At 44.9% G+C, this 18,750-nt stretch overlaps 1 protein-coding gene across 1 annotated transcript in view; it reads left to right on the top strand.

Annotated features, from left to right (window-relative positions):
* Nucleotides 1-18,750, top strand: part of PRKN (parkin RBR E3 ubiquitin protein ligase) — an 833,405-nt gene that overhangs the window by 174,297 nt on the left and 640,358 nt on the right. Inside the window, exon 4 of the mRNA XM_015591869.1 lies at nt 17,118-17,239. Coding sequence (XP_015447355.1) covers nt 17,118-17,239 — 122 coding nt within the window. The remainder of the gene's footprint in view (nt 1-17,117; nt 17,240-18,750) is intronic.

Raw genomic sequence — 18,750 nt, 5'->3', positions numbered from 1 at the left:
ATGCTATTCTTTGTAGCTTGACACCCTTTATTCATCAGCCAAGCTACCATCAAAGAAATACACAGATTCAGAAGGCTGCGCCGGCAAAATGAAGGCAGTCTATTTCATTTTGCTGCCAATTCAATGTTTTCGATGCACAGCAAAGTGCGAGATGCCAAGCTGGGCCCTGGGGGTGAGGAAGAAGGAAAGGAACAAAGAAGAAAAGAAATCAGTCCTCACTCAATAAATAAACATCCCGGGAAGAAACACAGGCAGAATATGCATTATTTGTACATTAGATTCTTAAAAAAGAAAGTAGGCCAGCAAGGATGAACTCGTACACCAATGCGTTCTGACATAATGAGGGAGGATGCTCAGATTCGTTAGATTTTCCTTCTCTTCTTTCTTTACGCGTCTGACTCTTTGGAAATAAGCCCCAACACAAGCATGGGCAGCTGAGCAAACAATATGGGCTGTTTTAGGGGTAGATGCTGTCTATGAATACATTCACGTTGCACCTCATTTCAAGACAAGGGTGAGATGAAGACGTTTAGCATTTTTTGGGGACTTAGTCTCCCCGTGCCTGTTTCTGCCCCTTTCACAAGAAGTCCCCGCTGAGGTCCGTGGCTCTGAACAGGTTCGGGCGTTTGATGAGCGTTGATGAGCGCTGCCTCTTGAGTCCCCTCTGCCCGCCCCCCCCCAACCCAAGGATGGCGGATGGGCTGCTCTGCCCCGCCTTGCTGCACTGGGCCATTCTGGACCCGTTGGGACTGTGTTCTCTGCTGTGCCCACCTACTTGTACTTCCTACCCTCTTACCCTGCACTGTGGCTTTTTACCTATGACAGGTTTAGTCATTTCTTCACCTTTATGTAGAGAGCTTTCCTCATGCTCTGTGGCCCAGCCGGCCTCGTCCCTGGCCATCCTCACTCAGGAGACTTGGGAACACATGCCAGGCATTAAATATTTCCTCTTATTTATTGTTCTCGGCGATCATTTGAGGAATGTATTATCTCCATTTTCTAGATAAAGAAACCGAGGCTCAGAAAGATTTAAATCCCTGTCCCAAATCATGCAGGTGTCAATTGTCCAATTGGCATTTGAATCCAGTTTTTCCTAAATGCGACATTATATCAATTGCTGATGCTCACCCCTTCCAGTTTTTAAGTTTGATTTTGTTTTATTAGAGAGACTGCCTTTCAAGCATCAAATCTAACTTCCAAAAACTGGGCACAAGGATACGGGGATCCGTGAGTCGGATTTAAATAAACAGCATTGACAAAGCCACATAACTCGGGGGAGACTGCATTTCTGCAACTGAGTTTTCATCTGTAAAACTCATGAAACAAATAGAAACTTCTCATGATCTTTAACAGAATCTGACATCAGGCAGGCACAGTAGCAGGTGCTCAATAAATGGTATACGATAGCAACAGAGGGTGTCATCAAAGAGTATTAAGAAGTATAAAATAAAGGACATTTAGATGCCGGACTCTCATAGTTGTGTTATAAGCCAAGATCGCAAAGTCGACAACTGAGAACCGTAGGTATTTATTGTTAATTTTCACACAAAGAAGCAGTTGTAAAAAAGTAACCACGGTGGCATGTGTTTCTTGCAGGTCAGTGACATTTATTGCTGTTTTCATGGCATACCTCCACTGCAGGTGCCACTTGATGTTTAAAATGTAATTACTTCCTGGCCAAAGCATCAGAGCCAGGAAATGCCGGCAATCTAAACAGAAGTTTAATTGTAAGTCTCCGTCTGTGAAAGGAAGTAGAAAGGACATCTTCCTAGATATGCTTTTTTCCTCCACGCTAGGAAGCATAGTCGAATGATGCACATGTTTCTTCATCTTTATTTTAAGACTTGAATGCATTTTATACCTACCATTGCCTTTTCCTGATCATCCTTAATGAAAACATCCCTGGCAGAAGCCACACAGTATCTTCGCAAAGATCCATTTGTCCAGATTTCGCAATATGCATTTCAATTTAGAAATGAAACACATCCAGCCATGAACAGTATAGGAAACTGAAGAGCTAAAAAGCAAACGGCAGTTATTTTTTATTATTTTTACCAAACAGCGTGGTTGTTGCCTATGCAGTTGTTAGATAAAGGGATATTTTATGGATCTCTGAGTCGACCAGGTTGGCGTGGATTTTACGGGCAAGTTTCTGTAAAGATCAGATGACTCTTTCGCTGACTTTTAAAGAATTGTCTGAGTAGAGAAGCATATGGGCTGGTGTAGGGAGACAGACGGCAGATGAGATGGTGACCTTTCTGGGTGAGCAAGAGGGGCGACCCTGAGCGTCACACAGATGACCTGCAGCACAAGGTCCCCCACAGGGGCTTTGTCCTTAGTGTTCCAGCATCTTCTCAGAGGGACCCCATGCATCCTCCTGGAACGATTCTTTTCTGTCCACTCAGATGACCTCTGAATCTCACGAGTTTTTTTATGAATGGTTTCCACACCTGGCTGTGCTCCAGAATTACCTGGCGAGCTTCAAAAATGACAACCAACTGAAACTGAAAAAATAACCGGTTTCCAGGCCCCACGCCCAGACACGTGGATCTGCCAGGAGTCTCTCCAGAGCAGGCTCGTCCTGCTCCCCAGCCACAGTCCTCCCCAGGGCTGTAGACAGACACTCACCCCAGGGTTCCAGCCTCTGCCTCACGGCCTGGACTCTGGGCTAGAAAAATGGGTCCCAGCAGCCTCCTGACTTTGTGACTCCATGTCCTGTGGTCCCTTCCAGCAGGTGGACAAGCCATACTGAGGAGCATTTAGAGAGCATCGTCCACTCCAGCCTTGGGTCCCCTGTGGCGTGGTTCCACACGCGGACCAGCCTTTGTGCCCCCAGCAAGGGACAGGCCTCCCCGCAGGTGGCCTGCTCCACGGGGTGTCTGCCGGGACACGAGGCAGAGATGCTCGCTGTTCTGGAAAGCACCTCCAACCGTGGCCATGCCACTCTCCAGACAGGACTCCTAGGGACTCTCGAAGTTCACGGTGGCGGTCCTTCGTCTGGGTGGCTGTGGCTTTGACACCATCGGTCAGTTCTCTAAATCACCCCAGGGTGGAACGCTGAGTGTGAGCTGCGTGGCTGCCTTTACATTCCGATGATACAGAGACTGCCCGTTTCCTTCGCCAAGGATCGTGCTGGGATTCCACCCCACATCCTCTCTGTCTCCTTCCTTACTGGGCCTTTCCATGCCATGATAGTGTTGTTTTTTTTTTCTTGAGCTAAAAGTAATCGTTCTTCTCCGTGGAAATTTAAATACTCCTCTAATCGGTATATTTATTAATAGTCGTTTTCTTTCAAAGTTAGGAGACCAAGCCCGAGAACTCACAGTGTGTAACTTGAGGGAAGGGAACGAGACTGTGCGGATATGTTCGTGCTGGCTGTTCTGTGCCCGCCTCCCCTCCCACACAGAGGGAGATGAATCAGTGGACGCGAGAGGACGGCTGCAGGGGAATGAATGATGGCCCAGTTTATGCACCCGGTGGAGAGCAGGGCAAGAGCTAATAGCACCCCACCTCCCCCCAAAAAGAGCCAATAGCCCCATGTGTGTTACACGAGTGAATACAGAGCATGGGGATTACATAGCCGTGTTCCGAGAGGTCACGGGGTTGGAGAATGTTATTTCATGAAGCTGCACATCTCGGGGTTCATCTTCCCCTTCCACTGTTCCCCGGCTCTCCTCTCCCGAACAGACTCTTCACCCCTCTTTTTCTCTGTGGCTTCCTCTCTGCTACCTTTTTTGCCTCGGTGGATCATGTGGCCTTTCCACCCCAGGGTGGAACGCTGAGTGTGAGCTGCGTGGGTGCCTTTACATTCCGATGATACAGAGACTGCCTGTTTCCTTCGCCAAGGATCGTGGCCTTTTGTGACATTCTCCTCCGGCCACATCCTCGCCTTTCTCCTTTTAGAGGCTACAGAGAAATCTAGCTGTCTGTCTGTCTGTCTGTCTATCATCTATCAATCATCTATCATCTATTATCTATCTATATCTCTATCCATCTACTATCTATATCTCTATCATCTATTTATCTATCTATCCGTCTATCATCTGCATTTATTTATATATGAATTGAGTCTATTGCAGGCTTCTCCTGGTATAATTCCTATGTCAAGATGATTATTGCAATTCGACTTTAACATATTAAGTTCTTTTTTTTAAATTATCGAAGCATTCATTTCCTCCAAAGCCCTTATTTTATCCTCCGAAACGGTCTTCCCAAAGTCAAGGTACATAACCAAAAGAAGAGTTTTATTTTTAAGTAAGATTTTGCTGACTCTTAACAATTATCATAATGCAATATTGTAATGACTCTTACAATTATCGTAATGCAACCTGGCCTCGCCGTTCAGTGATGACTGGCTCGATGGGTGAGTGAGAGAATGTTCATCAAGCTCTCCTGGCTGCATGACAGGGTAACTTCAAAGTTAAAGGATGACAGTGGGACTTGAGAGAGACCATTTGCAAAGTTATAGCTAGATCGCATCCCAGCCGTGGGGGGGGTTTGGACGGGTGATCAAACCACACACAGGTCATTGCCTGAAAAGTCAGGCAAACTGGCTTTAAAGCGGACAGTTCTGGAGTCCGAGTCTTCAGTCAGTTTGGAAAATCTGGTTAGCAAAGTGGGAGCACCTGTTAGACAAGGACAGCACACCCCACAAATGGTGGCTGCAGCTCTCGGGAGGAGGCCGTTCTGTCCACTCGGAGTCCAGAAGGGCTAGTTCGCTGCCCGCAGGGTCGTCCGCCTTGCTCATGTATTCAGTGGTGACTGTCGATGGCGTCGTCCTCAAAACCCAAGCCTATTGCCCAGAATAAACAATAATTTCAATAGTCATAATGCTATTAAAATAAGACTGTTCATTTTCTTAATGCCGACAGAAACATGGGTGCTGTGATGTAGCTTTCCCTGCATGCTGCAGTTAAATGAAGATTTATAACCAATTTATATTTAATCTTTTGACAACATTCATTTAGCATTGCCAAATAGCAGAAGCTGAGAAACATTTCGTTTTCAGAATTTTGACACTGCAAAAATAATTGTCAACCTGCATGTCATTTTAATGGGTCTGGAAGAACATTCCTCATTATATTGTCACAGAGATTAAGTTATTTGAGGGTCAGTTTATTGCGATTTTATCTTTTGCCAGCTCGAAGACTTTCTCATGCTGCGGGGTTAGTCTGGTTGGTGGACTCCGTGCACATAGTTGCCATTATTTATTCACTGGCACGGGGAGACTGCCGTGAAATGTCTCCGCCCTTAAAAATATAAAGTCTAACAGGGCTGATTAATATATCTACGGGACACAGTGGGATAGAAAGTGATTTGAGTACCTGGAGAAAAACGTAAATAAAGTGTAATGGGAATTCAGGGCAGAGGATTTGCATTTAATAGATGAATCAGTTAAGACTTCCCGGAGGAGGTGGTATGTCTGAGCCGAGAAAGACTGGGGGAGAAGGGATTGAGGGCATGTAGAAACAGGTGGAAATGATGCATTTTTTGATGTTGGGAGGGGAAGGAGTAAAGGTGAATGGGTACTGCACACTTATTCACAGACAGCCCCTGCCGGGCCTTTAACAGTCTTCTCCCCCGCAAAATAAGGTGCCGAAGTCAGTTTACAGAAGGCCAAGTCATGACTCAAGCAAAGATAACGTGAGCACGTGTAAAATGGTTTATTTAATCCACTGATAAGCGAGGGACGTAATGAGATACTATGACCAATTGGAAGAGCACTTGATAAATTAGGTGCCCAACACACACACACACACACACACGTATATATATACACACACACATGTCATGTGCTCAGCAGCCCGCCCACGTGGACCCCACTCCGACACAGTCAACGGCTCTGCCACACAGTGAATGATATAGAAAGGACCGCCGCCCACATATCTTTGCCTTATTTCCAAGTTTCAGATAATTATGCTGACAGAGGTAGGGAAGGGTGTGTCACACACACACACACACACACGTATATATATACACACACACATGTCATGTGCTCAGCAGCCCGCCCACGTGGACCCCACTCCGACACAGTCAACGGCTCTGCCACACAGTGAATGATATAGAAAGGACCGCCGCCCACATATCTTTGCCTTATTTCCAAGTTTCAGATAATTATGCTGACAGAGGTAGGGAAGGGTGTGTCACGTGAGGGCTCAGGTCGGCCTGAGCACGGAGAGGAGTCGGGGCCGGTGAGGATGGAAGCGTCAGCTGCACGCAGGCAGTGGAGATGCTAAGTTTATTCAGCACGGGTGTTTGAATCTGATTCAGGTGGAGACATTGAAGGAGAACGAGAGGACCAAAGGTTTACTTTAGGGCGGTTCATCTGAAAGCAACTTGGAGAATCGATAGGTACGGGAGAGTAGAAAGGCAGGCTGACCTGTAAGGAAATTTCTGCAGTCCGGGCGAGAAGAGGAGGAGAGACGATATAGGCAGCACCTGTACAGGTAGGCGCACCTGCTGCGATGCGACCGCCCGGCCCACACGGCAGACCACGGTGCAGCTGATGACATCGTGCATTTCAGAAGGTAGAGCAAATGAACAGTTTCTTGTAGCTGTTCTAGGAGGTGCCGGTGTCGGGACTGCACAGAAAGTCTCGAGGAGCTGGCTTAACAGTGGTGTTGGTGACGCTGCTGCTTAAAAAAGGTTTTATCTGTGTTTATGGCTCTTGGTGAAATTTCATTTATAACAGTAGAATGGAAACTCTAAAACGCTAAAGTTCTCCAGACATAACTTTCTTAGGCATTTCTAATATACACAGTTATTTAGCAAATCGAGATGTTTCTCTAGCTTGTGGCTGCGCGGATGTAATCAGGGTCGAGGGCTGTTACGCCACAGGTGATGGCTCCCAGGTGTGAGGAAGGCAGCGGGAGGGGCGCGCACTGATGGAGGCCCGATGCCCATCAGTGGCCAGGTCCGCGGGACCGACAGAGCCCTGAAGCTGAACGTTTCAAGAAAAGCGAAAGATCTCAGCGAATAATTTTTGCTCATTTAGTGTCTTTTGCGTCCCTCCTGTGAGCCAGTCACTAGGATGAGTGCTGCTGATTCCCCCGAGCAGTTTGCCGAGCTCTGGGACATAAAGGGGAAATAGTCACGGGCCTTCTTGGAAAACTGTGGTCCCACGAAGAAGCAGTTGCCGTAAACCTAATCACACAAACAAGCCCCGTGAACCGGGCCCCCTCGAGAACACAGGTAACGTTGGAGCCTCGGTGCAGACTGTAAAGGTGGGTGGGACCTTCTGGTGGAGGTGATGTCCCCAGGCCAGAGGCGGGCGCGGAGGCCTGAGGATGCACTGCATGGAAATTGCAAGTGTTTTAGTTTCATTACTGCTTAAGGCGGTTAAGTTTGGAAAGGTTGGCTGGGGAAAAAAACAAACAAATAAAAAAAACAAAAACTATGAAGGGCGACGATAAAGAATTTGAGCTGTGAAAGGCCATTTTTGTGATTATTGTTAGCACCTGAATGAACCAGGACATATTCAGGACCATCATTATTGATAATGTAAGTAATTTAAAATATTTCTGTAAGAAAACAATATATATTTATTTGGTAGTAAAACACAACGTGTAAATGAAAAGTTTTCCAAAGATGGGACCAATACTTTAAATTTATTAACATATCTCCTGCCCAGTGCTCCTTGGGGCTCTCACCCAGGGACCCCGGATGTCATGTCATCCCACTTCAGTAAAAAAGGGCTGCTGTAGGTGAACGAAACCTAGGACCTTTTTTTTGTTTGTTTTTAAGCAGATTTTCCAGCGCGCTTTTAGAAGATGATTCTCTAAGCAATCTGGAAGTTTCTTGCTCGAGAGGCGAGGGGAATAGAGGAAGAGGGAGCCTTGGGTGGACTTCGGGTGCTAAAGATGGTCTGAGACAGCACAGGGACCACGGAGGGATGCCACCTCCAACCCCCGAACCCCCAAGCCCTGTCCTGAGGCCTCAGGGACCCCAGAAGTGGGAGTAGATGCACCTGGATAGAATTAGAACTGGGAGAAGACGCAGCTGGATCATTTCAGAAATCAGAAATGAAAGAACCTGCGAGATAAAAGGCGATGTTAGAAGCCTACATCTTACCGCATTCTTTGGGCGTATTCTTCACTATTCTCGGAAAACCAGGATCCCCCCATGCCGTGTACGCATTTGTGAAGTACCTCTGAAGGTATATACGAACTCATGTCAGAGTTATTATTGGATTTTAAAGCTGGTGAAGGGAGGCTTCTTGTGGTTTTACGATTTTCTCACATCTTACTAGCATGTCACGCACACACGGAGATTGGCATCAGTGTCTGTTGTTGATTTTATTGACGGATGGAATCTCGACGGGTTCTTCACAGCCGTCCGCCTCGCTCCCTCCACCTCCAGGGGTCTCCCTCCCCGCCCCGCCCCCGACCAAGCTGACTCTTTAGGCAGACATGATTTACAAAAGTTCAGGAAGCTAGGTGTTTCCTTAAAAATTATAAATGTATTTATTTTTTTCCTATCGATGGCTAATAAGTAATTTTTTTTTCCCTCTTAAATTTCTCCAAGTTTAGTTTTCCTTTTTTAGAGGTGGTGAGGACTACATGCCGGCCTCTGATTCTGTAGCATTCTAAAAGCAAGACGTTTTTCTTCTTTGGGCCCCAGCAGCGTCAGGCGGTGGCGCAGACATTACTGTACCTGCGACACGGACCTCGACTCTCCCATACTTCCAGCATCGAGTTAAAATGAGCTCGCCTATCTCCCCGGTTTCCCAGGGGGATCAGTGTCCACCACGGACACGTGGTCAGCACTCTCCTGGGTCAGAGGTGGGGGTGGGGCACAGAATTGAAACACGCGTCACATTTCCCTGCCTTTAGGAGCTTAGACTCTGACCTAGATAGTGAAGCTACCGCAGATGAGGTGCTTCAGTGTGACAGTGACATTATGCTCGCAGGGGGAGAGGCGGCTCCTGAGCTGAGCCAGGACCTGCTGTGCTTCAGTGTGACAGTGACATTATGCTCGCAGGGACCCTAGCGTGGGGGAGACGTGGCTCCTGAGCTGAGCCAGGACCTGCGACCAGGAGGCCTTTCTGCTGAGCATTCGTGGTCCTGGAACACCGGCGCAGAGCGTCTCAGCCAGAGGGATGCTCGGCCGCTTTAGGAGCATATGCGACTCACAGTCTAACCCGCCTGGACTCAGAGCAGGCAGTGAGTCGATCCTTCCCCTTCAGCACGGTGACGTCACTGCACGTTCCTAACTAATCACAGTGTCGCCGAAGAAAAAGAATTCTTCTCGTGTTTTAATAAGTAGTAGAGATTTTTATGAACCTCAATTACCACCAAGGACTTTTTGAAATCAATGCCGGAAAAGATCAGATTTATTAAGGCTGTACGTTTTGTCTTATCTTTTGGTACAGGCAAAATAGGATACTTGACTTTGTGAGACTATTTCATGGTAGCAGTGAAGATTGGAAATATACTTAAGTCAAATATATGTAACAAACTGATTATGTAGGCTGCTGTCAATTAAAGAAGATGAGGAATGTGGGGGTGGGGGGTACCCAGCTCGCTTGCTGTATTCTCTGATTGATGCCAACCCCCCGAGCGTTCACTTAACAGGCTCCTCTAACACTTAGAACAGTTAAAATAAGGAGATTTTTACAATTACTTGTATAACAGCAAGCAAAGCATCACTTCCGTAAAAATAAATAAGACATCCTATTAACCCTAAGGTCATGACCTGGACGATCATTTCTTGGCATAATGTCCCATTTTAGAATATGCGCTAGCCCTTAAAAATGCGACTTATTTTTCCTAATTGATAATCGCTGCCTCTGCACGCTCTCGCCGAGTGCCAGTGCCGTGACACGGTAATGGAAATTTCCACGAAAGCTTTAGCGCTGATTGAAGGAGGCACACAGGGCGGTGAGGCTGACGCTGCCGCAGCCAGTGATTGCTGGCAGCGGTCCCTAATTGCCAACCTGTGTTCAAGTGCCACTTTCTAGCAACCGCAGAATCAGTCCCCTGCGGCACCGAGTAAAGCCACCTTCCGAGTCAAGGTTATTGTCATGCGGTTGAGGGGGAAAGTACAGGCTTTGTAACCAGAGAAACCGATGTTCAAACGTCTGCCTACCCTGTGGCTTCTTGGGGACGCCTCTTGGAGCGAGTGTCTGACTTGACCGTGTTTAGAATAAGGACTAATGCGAGCAAGTCTGCCACTGAAATGAGATTCTGGGATCCATTTTGAATCCCCTTCAATGCCATCTCACAAACACACAAAACCAAACTGTTTTGACTTCGGAAATACTTTATTTTTTTATATGCGTTAGCCAGCTCGAAACTGTTATCCGCTAGACTATGTCCACGTCATGGTTTACTATTTCCATTCCTAATTTTTCCGTAATCCATCTTTCTCTCTTTCATAATAATAAAAGTCATTCATTGAAAGAAATATGATTTTAGTAAACTTTAAGGCAATGTATAGATTTTCTTCCTCACGGTTTACGTTTTATAATATTAAATATCATAAAGGATTCGGTGGAGTTTGAAGCAATTTGTAAAAGGAATTATACCTCAGCTATTTCCAAAAATGTCGTTAGGTTCACGTGGAGATAGTTCTGTAAGACTCCCCATTTCCGAAAGCAGGGTGGCGGCTGCCCACAGAAGCAGGAGCGCTCGGTCCTCACAGGTGTGCGTGCTCGCGAGGAACTCGAGTTGTCAATATTTGACGGCAGCTGAGAGTAGCTGACGTGGATTGAACATCCGCTATGTGTCAGACGCTGCCACGTGGCTCGCCTACCGTGCTCTTTTTGAAATCCTCACAATGGCCTGTGAGTTAGGTACTATTATCAGCTCCGTTTTGCACGGAGGGTCACATGATTTACCGAGGGCGACACGACAAAGTCGGGGTTTGACCTGGGCGCACACACCCCGGCCTCTAAAGACTCTGCTCTGAGGACATGGCGCACAGTTATCTGTCGTGTCGATAGTTCTTCACCTAATTTTGAGTCGTGGACGTTCGCTCAGCGTTTCGAAGAGCTGCGTGGGACTTTTCCGGCACCCAACTTACCCGCCCTGCCGTGACCGTTTCTGGGAAGAATAAGCAGCTGGACTAACCCGGTTGGCTTTAAACACGGTTGTTTATTTAGAATTAATCCTTAAATTACGCTTCGCTCTATAGTTTTGTCTTGGCACAGGATGTTTGGTTATTACTTTCAAAATGAATAATGAAAAAATAAATTGGCAACAACAATAGCAACTATATATACATACATACATATATATATATTTAAACAAAAGGCAAAGGCATTAGCATTAATCAGTAGTTTTTCCCTCACCAGATGATGACATTATTGTGCAGATCCATTCATTAAACCCCTAGCACAAAAATCGAGAATTAAGTTATAAGCTTTGAGGGTTGAGTCTCCTTAGGGATTGCTAAATATGTTTTAAAAGTGCATGCAGTGGATGAATGGTTGTATATTGGGAGTTGTTTATGATACAGCATTACCTCGGTTACTCTGCAGGAGCTAAGACCATGGCTCGTTAAAAGCGTGGACTAGTGTAGCTGGATTCAGTGGGCTGTAATAACCCATTGGCTAAGGGTGGAAATAAGCGTTTATGTGTAATAACTGCCCCCTTTAGAGTAGTTCTACTTGGAAATTTTCAGAATTCAGTTTTTTTCCACTTAACATTTACTTATCCATAGTCCTATATAAAATTTTTAGCAATATTCTTTTTTTTTTGGTTTTTCTTTTATTTACTAGTTGTGTTTTTTTGTGTGTGTGATCTTAAGATAGCATTAACGTTATTGATTTCTAATATGATATGCCAATATTTTGAAGAATGTGTGAAGTTAGTTTAGCACGTTTGGCTGGTGGAAAGATGTTCTAAATATTCAGTAACAAGGGATACATTCTATATCATATGAATTTTGCCCTCATACTTGCTAATCTCTTGACTTAGCAAATATTTACCGAGTGTTTGTGCGGATCAAGGAATTGCACTGGCAATTTGGAACATATGAAACGGGGTGCAGTGTTACATACGGGGAGGTTGTAACAATAAAAAAGATAGCGCAAGTAGATAACAAATCTGAGGCAGAGTTTTTTCTTTTATCAGAAACTCGCTTTAGGTTGGAGTGGGCATGATCCTTATCCTTTTGATGACCCAAAGCAAGGTGTCACGCAGAAGAGATGATTCTGGATGGATTTCACGTGGCACTGCCTTCGACTCATTCCCCCAAAGCAAGGTGTCACGCAGAAGAGATGATTCTGAGGGTATACACTGGATGGATTTCACGTGGTACTGCCTTCGACTCATTCAACATGCATTGTTCAAACTAGAACTAAGGAATAGTTTGAGGTTAATCTAAGGAATGATGGGGTGGTGTAAAGATGAACTGCTTCTGTCATTTGGTTTATATTTGCTGTGCCCCTGGATCATGAGGTATATATTCCAGCAAATGGAATCGAACACAGGCTAAAGGACCACCACCCAGAGATTTAACAGCAAGAGGTCTGGCAAATGTTGGGGGAGAAGATTCTCTAAGCCGTAGGTCCCTGTCACAGGGTCAGGGCACAGGTTCAGAAGTCTGGATATGAGTCTATTCCACAGTCAGCTCATACACATCAAGCAAGACTGAGGTTACATTCTAAGACCACTTTCCTACTCTTAGACGTAATTATCTAGGGAGATATCTTATCCTTGTGAGGAAATCAGGGAAGAATTCTTAAAGGAAGTGCCATTCCAAGAGGACCTCGAATGTATGGGTCGATTTCAAAGATGACGATGCCAGTGGAGATGGAACAGGGAGTGAGCGGTCATTGTCCAGCCACACGCCATGACTCGCTCCATTTGGTGTAGGGTACAGGGTTACACGGAGGACGAAATAGGAGAAAAGCCCTGTTCTGCCTCTAACAGGACAAAGCACCCAAGTCCCCACCCCTCTCTGCCCTACGTCGCAGTGCCTCAGAGTCAAAGCGCCTTCGCCCTTCTCTCCATCCAAGGTCGTTTGCACGTTGGTGCGCTTAGCAGGCTGGTGTACTTCTCCGTGACAGGAGGATGTCCTCTGTTCTGACGAGAGAGGGAGGGGACCAGACACCTCAGTGTTAGTCATTCTCTCTGTCCTGTCTACTTCGGTCACTGCTACCCACATACGGCCATGGAAAGGTGAATTACTTAAAATTAAAAAGAAAAAAGAGCAATTTCTCAGTACCCATGTTTCAGATTTTCGGCAGGCACGTGGCTGCTGTCTGGGCAACGTGCAGATGCGGGGCATCGTCATGGCCACAGACGTTCCCCAGGATGTCGTTCTACCTAGTGTACTTATGTGTGAGAAGCGTGACTTCACATCAGTTGTGTTTCTGCTGTTTTATCGTCTGCTCATAATGAACCCTCTTTTACCTACATATAAACTATGCTGAATCTCACCGTCTCCCTGCCACCAGAAAATAAATTACTCAGGCAATTAAACCCTCGATTCTCTGTGACAGCCAGTGATGAAAACTTCTGAGGTCAATGAGAAGTTTTCATCAGAATCAGAATGATTTTTCTTATGTATCCATTTGTTTTATTAAAACAGGGTCTTCAGGCCTTAAACTCATTATTTAAAAAGAAAAACGGAAACTACAAGATTATGCTGGCTCTTCCAAGAATTAAAGCAAATAACATTCTTTTTCCGCAGGGGCTTTCCTCGGTATGTTGTGAATATCGTTAATGCTTTTGTCAGTTTGTGGACCAAGAAAAGCGAATTAGGGACAAGAGGTGACTTGACTAAGGACCTTGTTAACTAGACAGAGTGGGAGAGAAAAACAAAAGATAACGACAGAATTGTGATGTGAGGGAAGGGAGAGGTCTTGAGGATGCTCTGAACAAACAGTGACTCACACTCTCAAAGGTTCTGAATACTAACTGTGCTTTTAACTTCTCTCAAGAGAAAAAGAAAAAAAGAACTTCGGAAGGAAACGAATATGCTTTACTTTGTGAAATCGTTACATTCGTAGACTAAGCCTCTCGGCTCAGGGTATGATAGTCATATTAGTTTGTTGGTGGATAGAGATTGTCAGCAGGCTCTTCAGAGGCATTTGATACAGCTGAGTTCATAAACATTAGCAGTTTGCCTTGCTGTAGATCAGGCCACACAGGGGGTTGAATCCTTCCTCCGGATTTTTTAAAAAAAATTTTTACCATTTTTTTTTTCTCCAGAGAAATACAGTTTCACAAAATTCTCAGTAAAAGGAAGGTTTCTGAGGTCAGACGAAGTTGGGATGTGCTATGCTCTGTATTTGCTGTCTTAAGAGTCTGTGAAGTTCTGCAGTGAGAGGACTTGGCTTAACTTAGCATCACCTGTGACTAAAGAATCTTCCATATTTTGACTAAAAAATCCCCAAAATTTTGGCTTGATTCCTTTTAACAGCTGGCAAATGACTGCACTGTCCTTAAAGAACTGATTAGTCTATGAAGAGAACTATGGAAATAATCAAATCGTTCAAAAAGTTCTTTGGTTTAATTTGGGGGAAAAAATGTCATTTTTTTTTTTTTAGGATGTTCCAGGATTTAGGGATGAGTACTGTGATATCTACAACTTAATTACCAATGATTCAATGCAAAAATTATTTATGTGGAGTATATGTGTATATTTATTTGTGTATGAGAGGGTATACTAAATTATGCAAAATATTCCCAAATGGTGAATTATAGTGAAATATATAATTTGAAAAAAAAATTTTTTTGAAATATTTCTCTAGTTTTGAAAACTTATTATAATAGGAAGAGGGAGCTCTATGAACACAACCACAAGTTCCCTTGACTATTTTGGGCGGAAAGGTCAGAATAGGAGAAAAAAAAGATTTTAAGATCCAAACAGAAGTAAGAGGGTGAAGAGTCATGTTTTTGACTGGAGACAACTATACCTGGAGAAGAGTTTTCCAGTCACCCATAGACGGCCTCGCCGTCCCCCTGGGAATTATGGTCCCACATCCGAGGGTCTGTACCTCAGACCTTCAGTCAGGCCGATGGGGACACGGCCAGATTCTCAGGGTGTTGTGTGTTCTCTTCCCCGCCCCGTGCACTCGGATCTCGGCGTGACACAGAGAAGCTGCCAACTTTCAGGGATGCTACGGAGCCCAACAGGTGGGGATGCCACCCTGGGAAGAGGATCTCAAGATGCACCGGAAGCGCCGACTGCTGGACCACGTGGAGCCAATAGCTTGAAACTTGCCGTAGCTGGGACCGGCCCGACCTTGGTCTCTCCCAGCCTGGCTAGCGGCTGGCTCTGAGAAGCGCCGTGTAATAGATAGCATGCCATCCTGTGTGCTTGCTGGGCACAGCACCGGCATGCAGCATCCTCTGACCAGCTTCTCAAGGACCTCAGTGAAGGTCGAAGCCCACAGAGGTAGAAGGGTTCCCCAGTCTCCAGAGTCTCCACGGTACATCATTAGTTGAAACAATACTGCAGACATTGCCAGTGCCTTAAGGGAGAGAAGTCCTTTTGTTGCCTGCGGTTTCCTGAGATGCTCAGGTTACTTTTGGAAAACTGTTGCGAATACGTTCTTTCGACAGTGTTAGAGTCTTTGCAGCCTCGCTCCTCCTCGTAAGCCTTCTCCTACTCCCTTTTGTTCCTCGTTTTCTTATTGTTTAACCTTCACAGTTATAAAAATTGCGAAATCGATTTGGTTCATATTGCTGATAAAGATTTTCACAATAAAAGCTCCTGCCTCCTTCACCAAGCTCACCTTGCTGCACAGCTCATTACTATTTCTTTAACTTTAATAGACAGATGTTGTATCAGCTGCATTTATGATATACGTAAAACCTTAAGAATATATGTTATGTAATTATTATATTGCTAATAACAATGTGACATTCGTAGCGTCAGAAAACCATAGTTTCTTATTAATACAAAGATATATCTACCTTTTCACACTGGAAGCCAAATATCCATCTCTGGAGACTAATGATTATAAAATAGATCATCAGTAAATGATAAAAATATGAAACTTGACGTCTTTATCATGCTTTACATTTCACTAAGTACTGTCGCCCATAATATTAGTAATGATGGCTAAACAAGCAACAATTCAATAAGTCCACAGAGGTTCTTTTTGTAAATTAGACCTGCATGAGACTTTAGGATCTCTTTGTTTTCTCATTATATTTGTACTTATTATTTTTAACGCACCATATGCGTTTGGGAAGCTGAAGGTTTTCACTCATAATGATCAAAAATAGTATTATTTCTGAGTTCTCTTGATGATAATAGTAAACTTTTGAACAAAATTTTATGCCAAGATCTCATATAATTCCCACCCAGCAGGAGAAGTTAAGGATTAAAAGAAGTATTTAGCAATTTTAGAAATTTAGACATTTAGAAAGTCATTTATTTTACTGGTAAGTGCTTCTGCATAAAGTTAGTTCTCTGCAGACGTGAAAGTGTGAAACCATTTAGAAAGATTCCCCTCATTTATGGAATAATACTATCCCGTTTGGTGACATTCGACAGAAATGATCAGAGATATTTAATGATAATATTTAATTGTAAATTGTTTTTTTCTTTTATTTTTACTCAGCTTTTACTTTTGAAAATGTGTTATTCGAATGGCATTTGTTTAGGCAGAGAACACAAACGAAATGCAAAGCACCATTTCTGCACACGCGTCTGTTGAGGCTCTCATCCTCTTGTGTGTATGACCAGGTGTTGCAAAGTCTTTGTTAGAAACCCAGAGACTGAACGATGTCATTCATGTCATTAGATGTGGGCTAGCATGTACCTGCATAAGATTTTAAGAGGAAAAATCTGGAGCCTTCAAAACTGTACAGAAGCATGAATTAGAATTCAGGAGCACTGGTTTCTAAATTTCCATCCTTTTTAAAAACTTCAGCAGCAAAGGGTGCGTTTAATTTCCCAGCGTTACAAACACACTCGCTACCTTTCTTGACTACAGATTGCTTTCTTTGCTGAGTAAGTCATAGGGCTGTTGGCAAGAAGAACAAACGTTCCCTCTTTTGAGCATAAAACTACATTTTCTAAATTAAAATGTTGTATACTCGTTGGAATCTTTATCCCATTAATGTTTCAAGATGCTCCTGAGAAGTCAGTTCTAAAACTTGTCTCAGTTTGGATTCGGCATTGATTGGCTACTTTCTCTGCTCTTTTATTCCCAGCAGGTAGACCAACCTACAACAGCTTTTACGTCTATTGCAAAGGCCCCTGTCAAACAGTGCAGCCAGGAAAGCTCAGGGTGCGGTGTGGCACCTGCCGACAAGCAACGCTCACCTTGGCTCAGGTAAGGCCTTGCGTCGGCAGGGACGGCCCAGACAAATGCTCGTGCATATCCAGAGTGGCCTGTGGAGTTTCTAATCAGGTATCACCTGTGTTTCTCACACAGACATTCTTCTATGTGGTCGTCACGGTTAATGGTGTCTGACATTTCATTCGAAAATGTCCTACTCTGTAAAAGTTTAGGTGGCCCCGGGCCATTGCCCCATTTCTTTAGTGCAGGCCTACTGAGAGGACGAGAGAGCCTGCTTCTGTGACTCAAAGATTTTAGACTTCCAGAAGCAGCCACGAAGAGGCTTTCTCAGCTGTCAGAAGCGCAGCGGATCTGAATCTGCGTGGTGGTAACAAGTTTGTATCTATACGACGAACGTCCCTGGACTGTTCCCCTAAGATTGGTGCCCTTTAGGTGGCTAAATGTGTTATTCCTCAGTAAAAAGGTGGAAAGGAAGCCGTGGGTCAATGAACAGTTTGAAACGGAACGGCAAACTGCCATCTGCTGTGGCCTCGGCTCGTTTCTGTGCAGTCCACCAGCCAAGGGTGTTTTGTAATGGCTTTTAAGTGTTTGGGAAACGTTAGAAGAATAATATTGTGTGACCCATGAACATCATATGTAAGTTTGAAATTCCAGTACCATCACCAAGTGCGACTGGAACGCGGCCCCAGCCTTCTCTGTGCCTGTCGTCTGTGCCCCAGGACGAGGCTGAGCAGTTGGGACGCAGGTGGGATGGCCTGCAGAACGTGACATATTGACTGTTTAGAGAAAAGGTTTACTGACCCCGATATAAAAAATAGACTCAGCTAGCTCACAGCTGTAACGTAACGGTTGTCTAGGATGTGGCTGAGTTTGACGTGGGCGAGAACGTGCACGTAGGGACGTGGAGTTCATTCTGGTCAGCACGACCAAGGAGACACAAAAGGACAAAGAGCTTTGTAGGGGAGCGAGGCCCCAAGTGTAGGCGAGTACCCCGTTACCACATCAGGCCCCAGCGATGGCTGGAGAATTTGGATTTTGTTTTGCAGGCGATGGGGGACCAAGGCAATATGTCAAACACAGGGGCGATGCATGAAATGATGTTTAGAACTATTTATTAGTTCTGTAAAAATGTGTCATTGAGATTGAAGTTGGTGACAGTTTGAAGGCAGAGGTTAATTAATAAACTATTTATACACATCAGAGGACCTAAATTAGGCCGGTGGTCCATAGAATGGATATAATGGAGCACTGTGAAATATTTCACGGTGATACCGCATTTCAGCTGCACAGGCAGATCCACGCAGGAAGACAGATCTGGGACTGGTGCCTAGGTTTGTCCCGACCCACCAGAGTGGACCTTTTTCTGGGGATGTCACTGGACTGCTGTCCTAAAGTCCCACAGGACGTTTTCCTCCACTTGAGTCTGTCCTCTGCCACTCGCCTTTCCAGTGCAGTGAGCGGCCCCTCCCACTCTTCTGCCCCGATTGCTTCAGATGGCGCATGTGACCCGTTTATAGTTTTAGCCTGCAATTGTTCCTCATCGG

This window comes from Pteropus alecto, unplaced genomic scaffold (genome assembly GCF_000325575.1).
Source record: "Pteropus alecto unplaced genomic scaffold, ASM32557v1 scaffold195, whole genome shotgun sequence".
NCBI lineage: Eukaryota > Metazoa > Chordata > Mammalia > Chiroptera > Pteropodidae > Pteropus > Pteropus alecto.
This window is presented reverse-complemented; position numbering and strand designations above follow the sequence as displayed.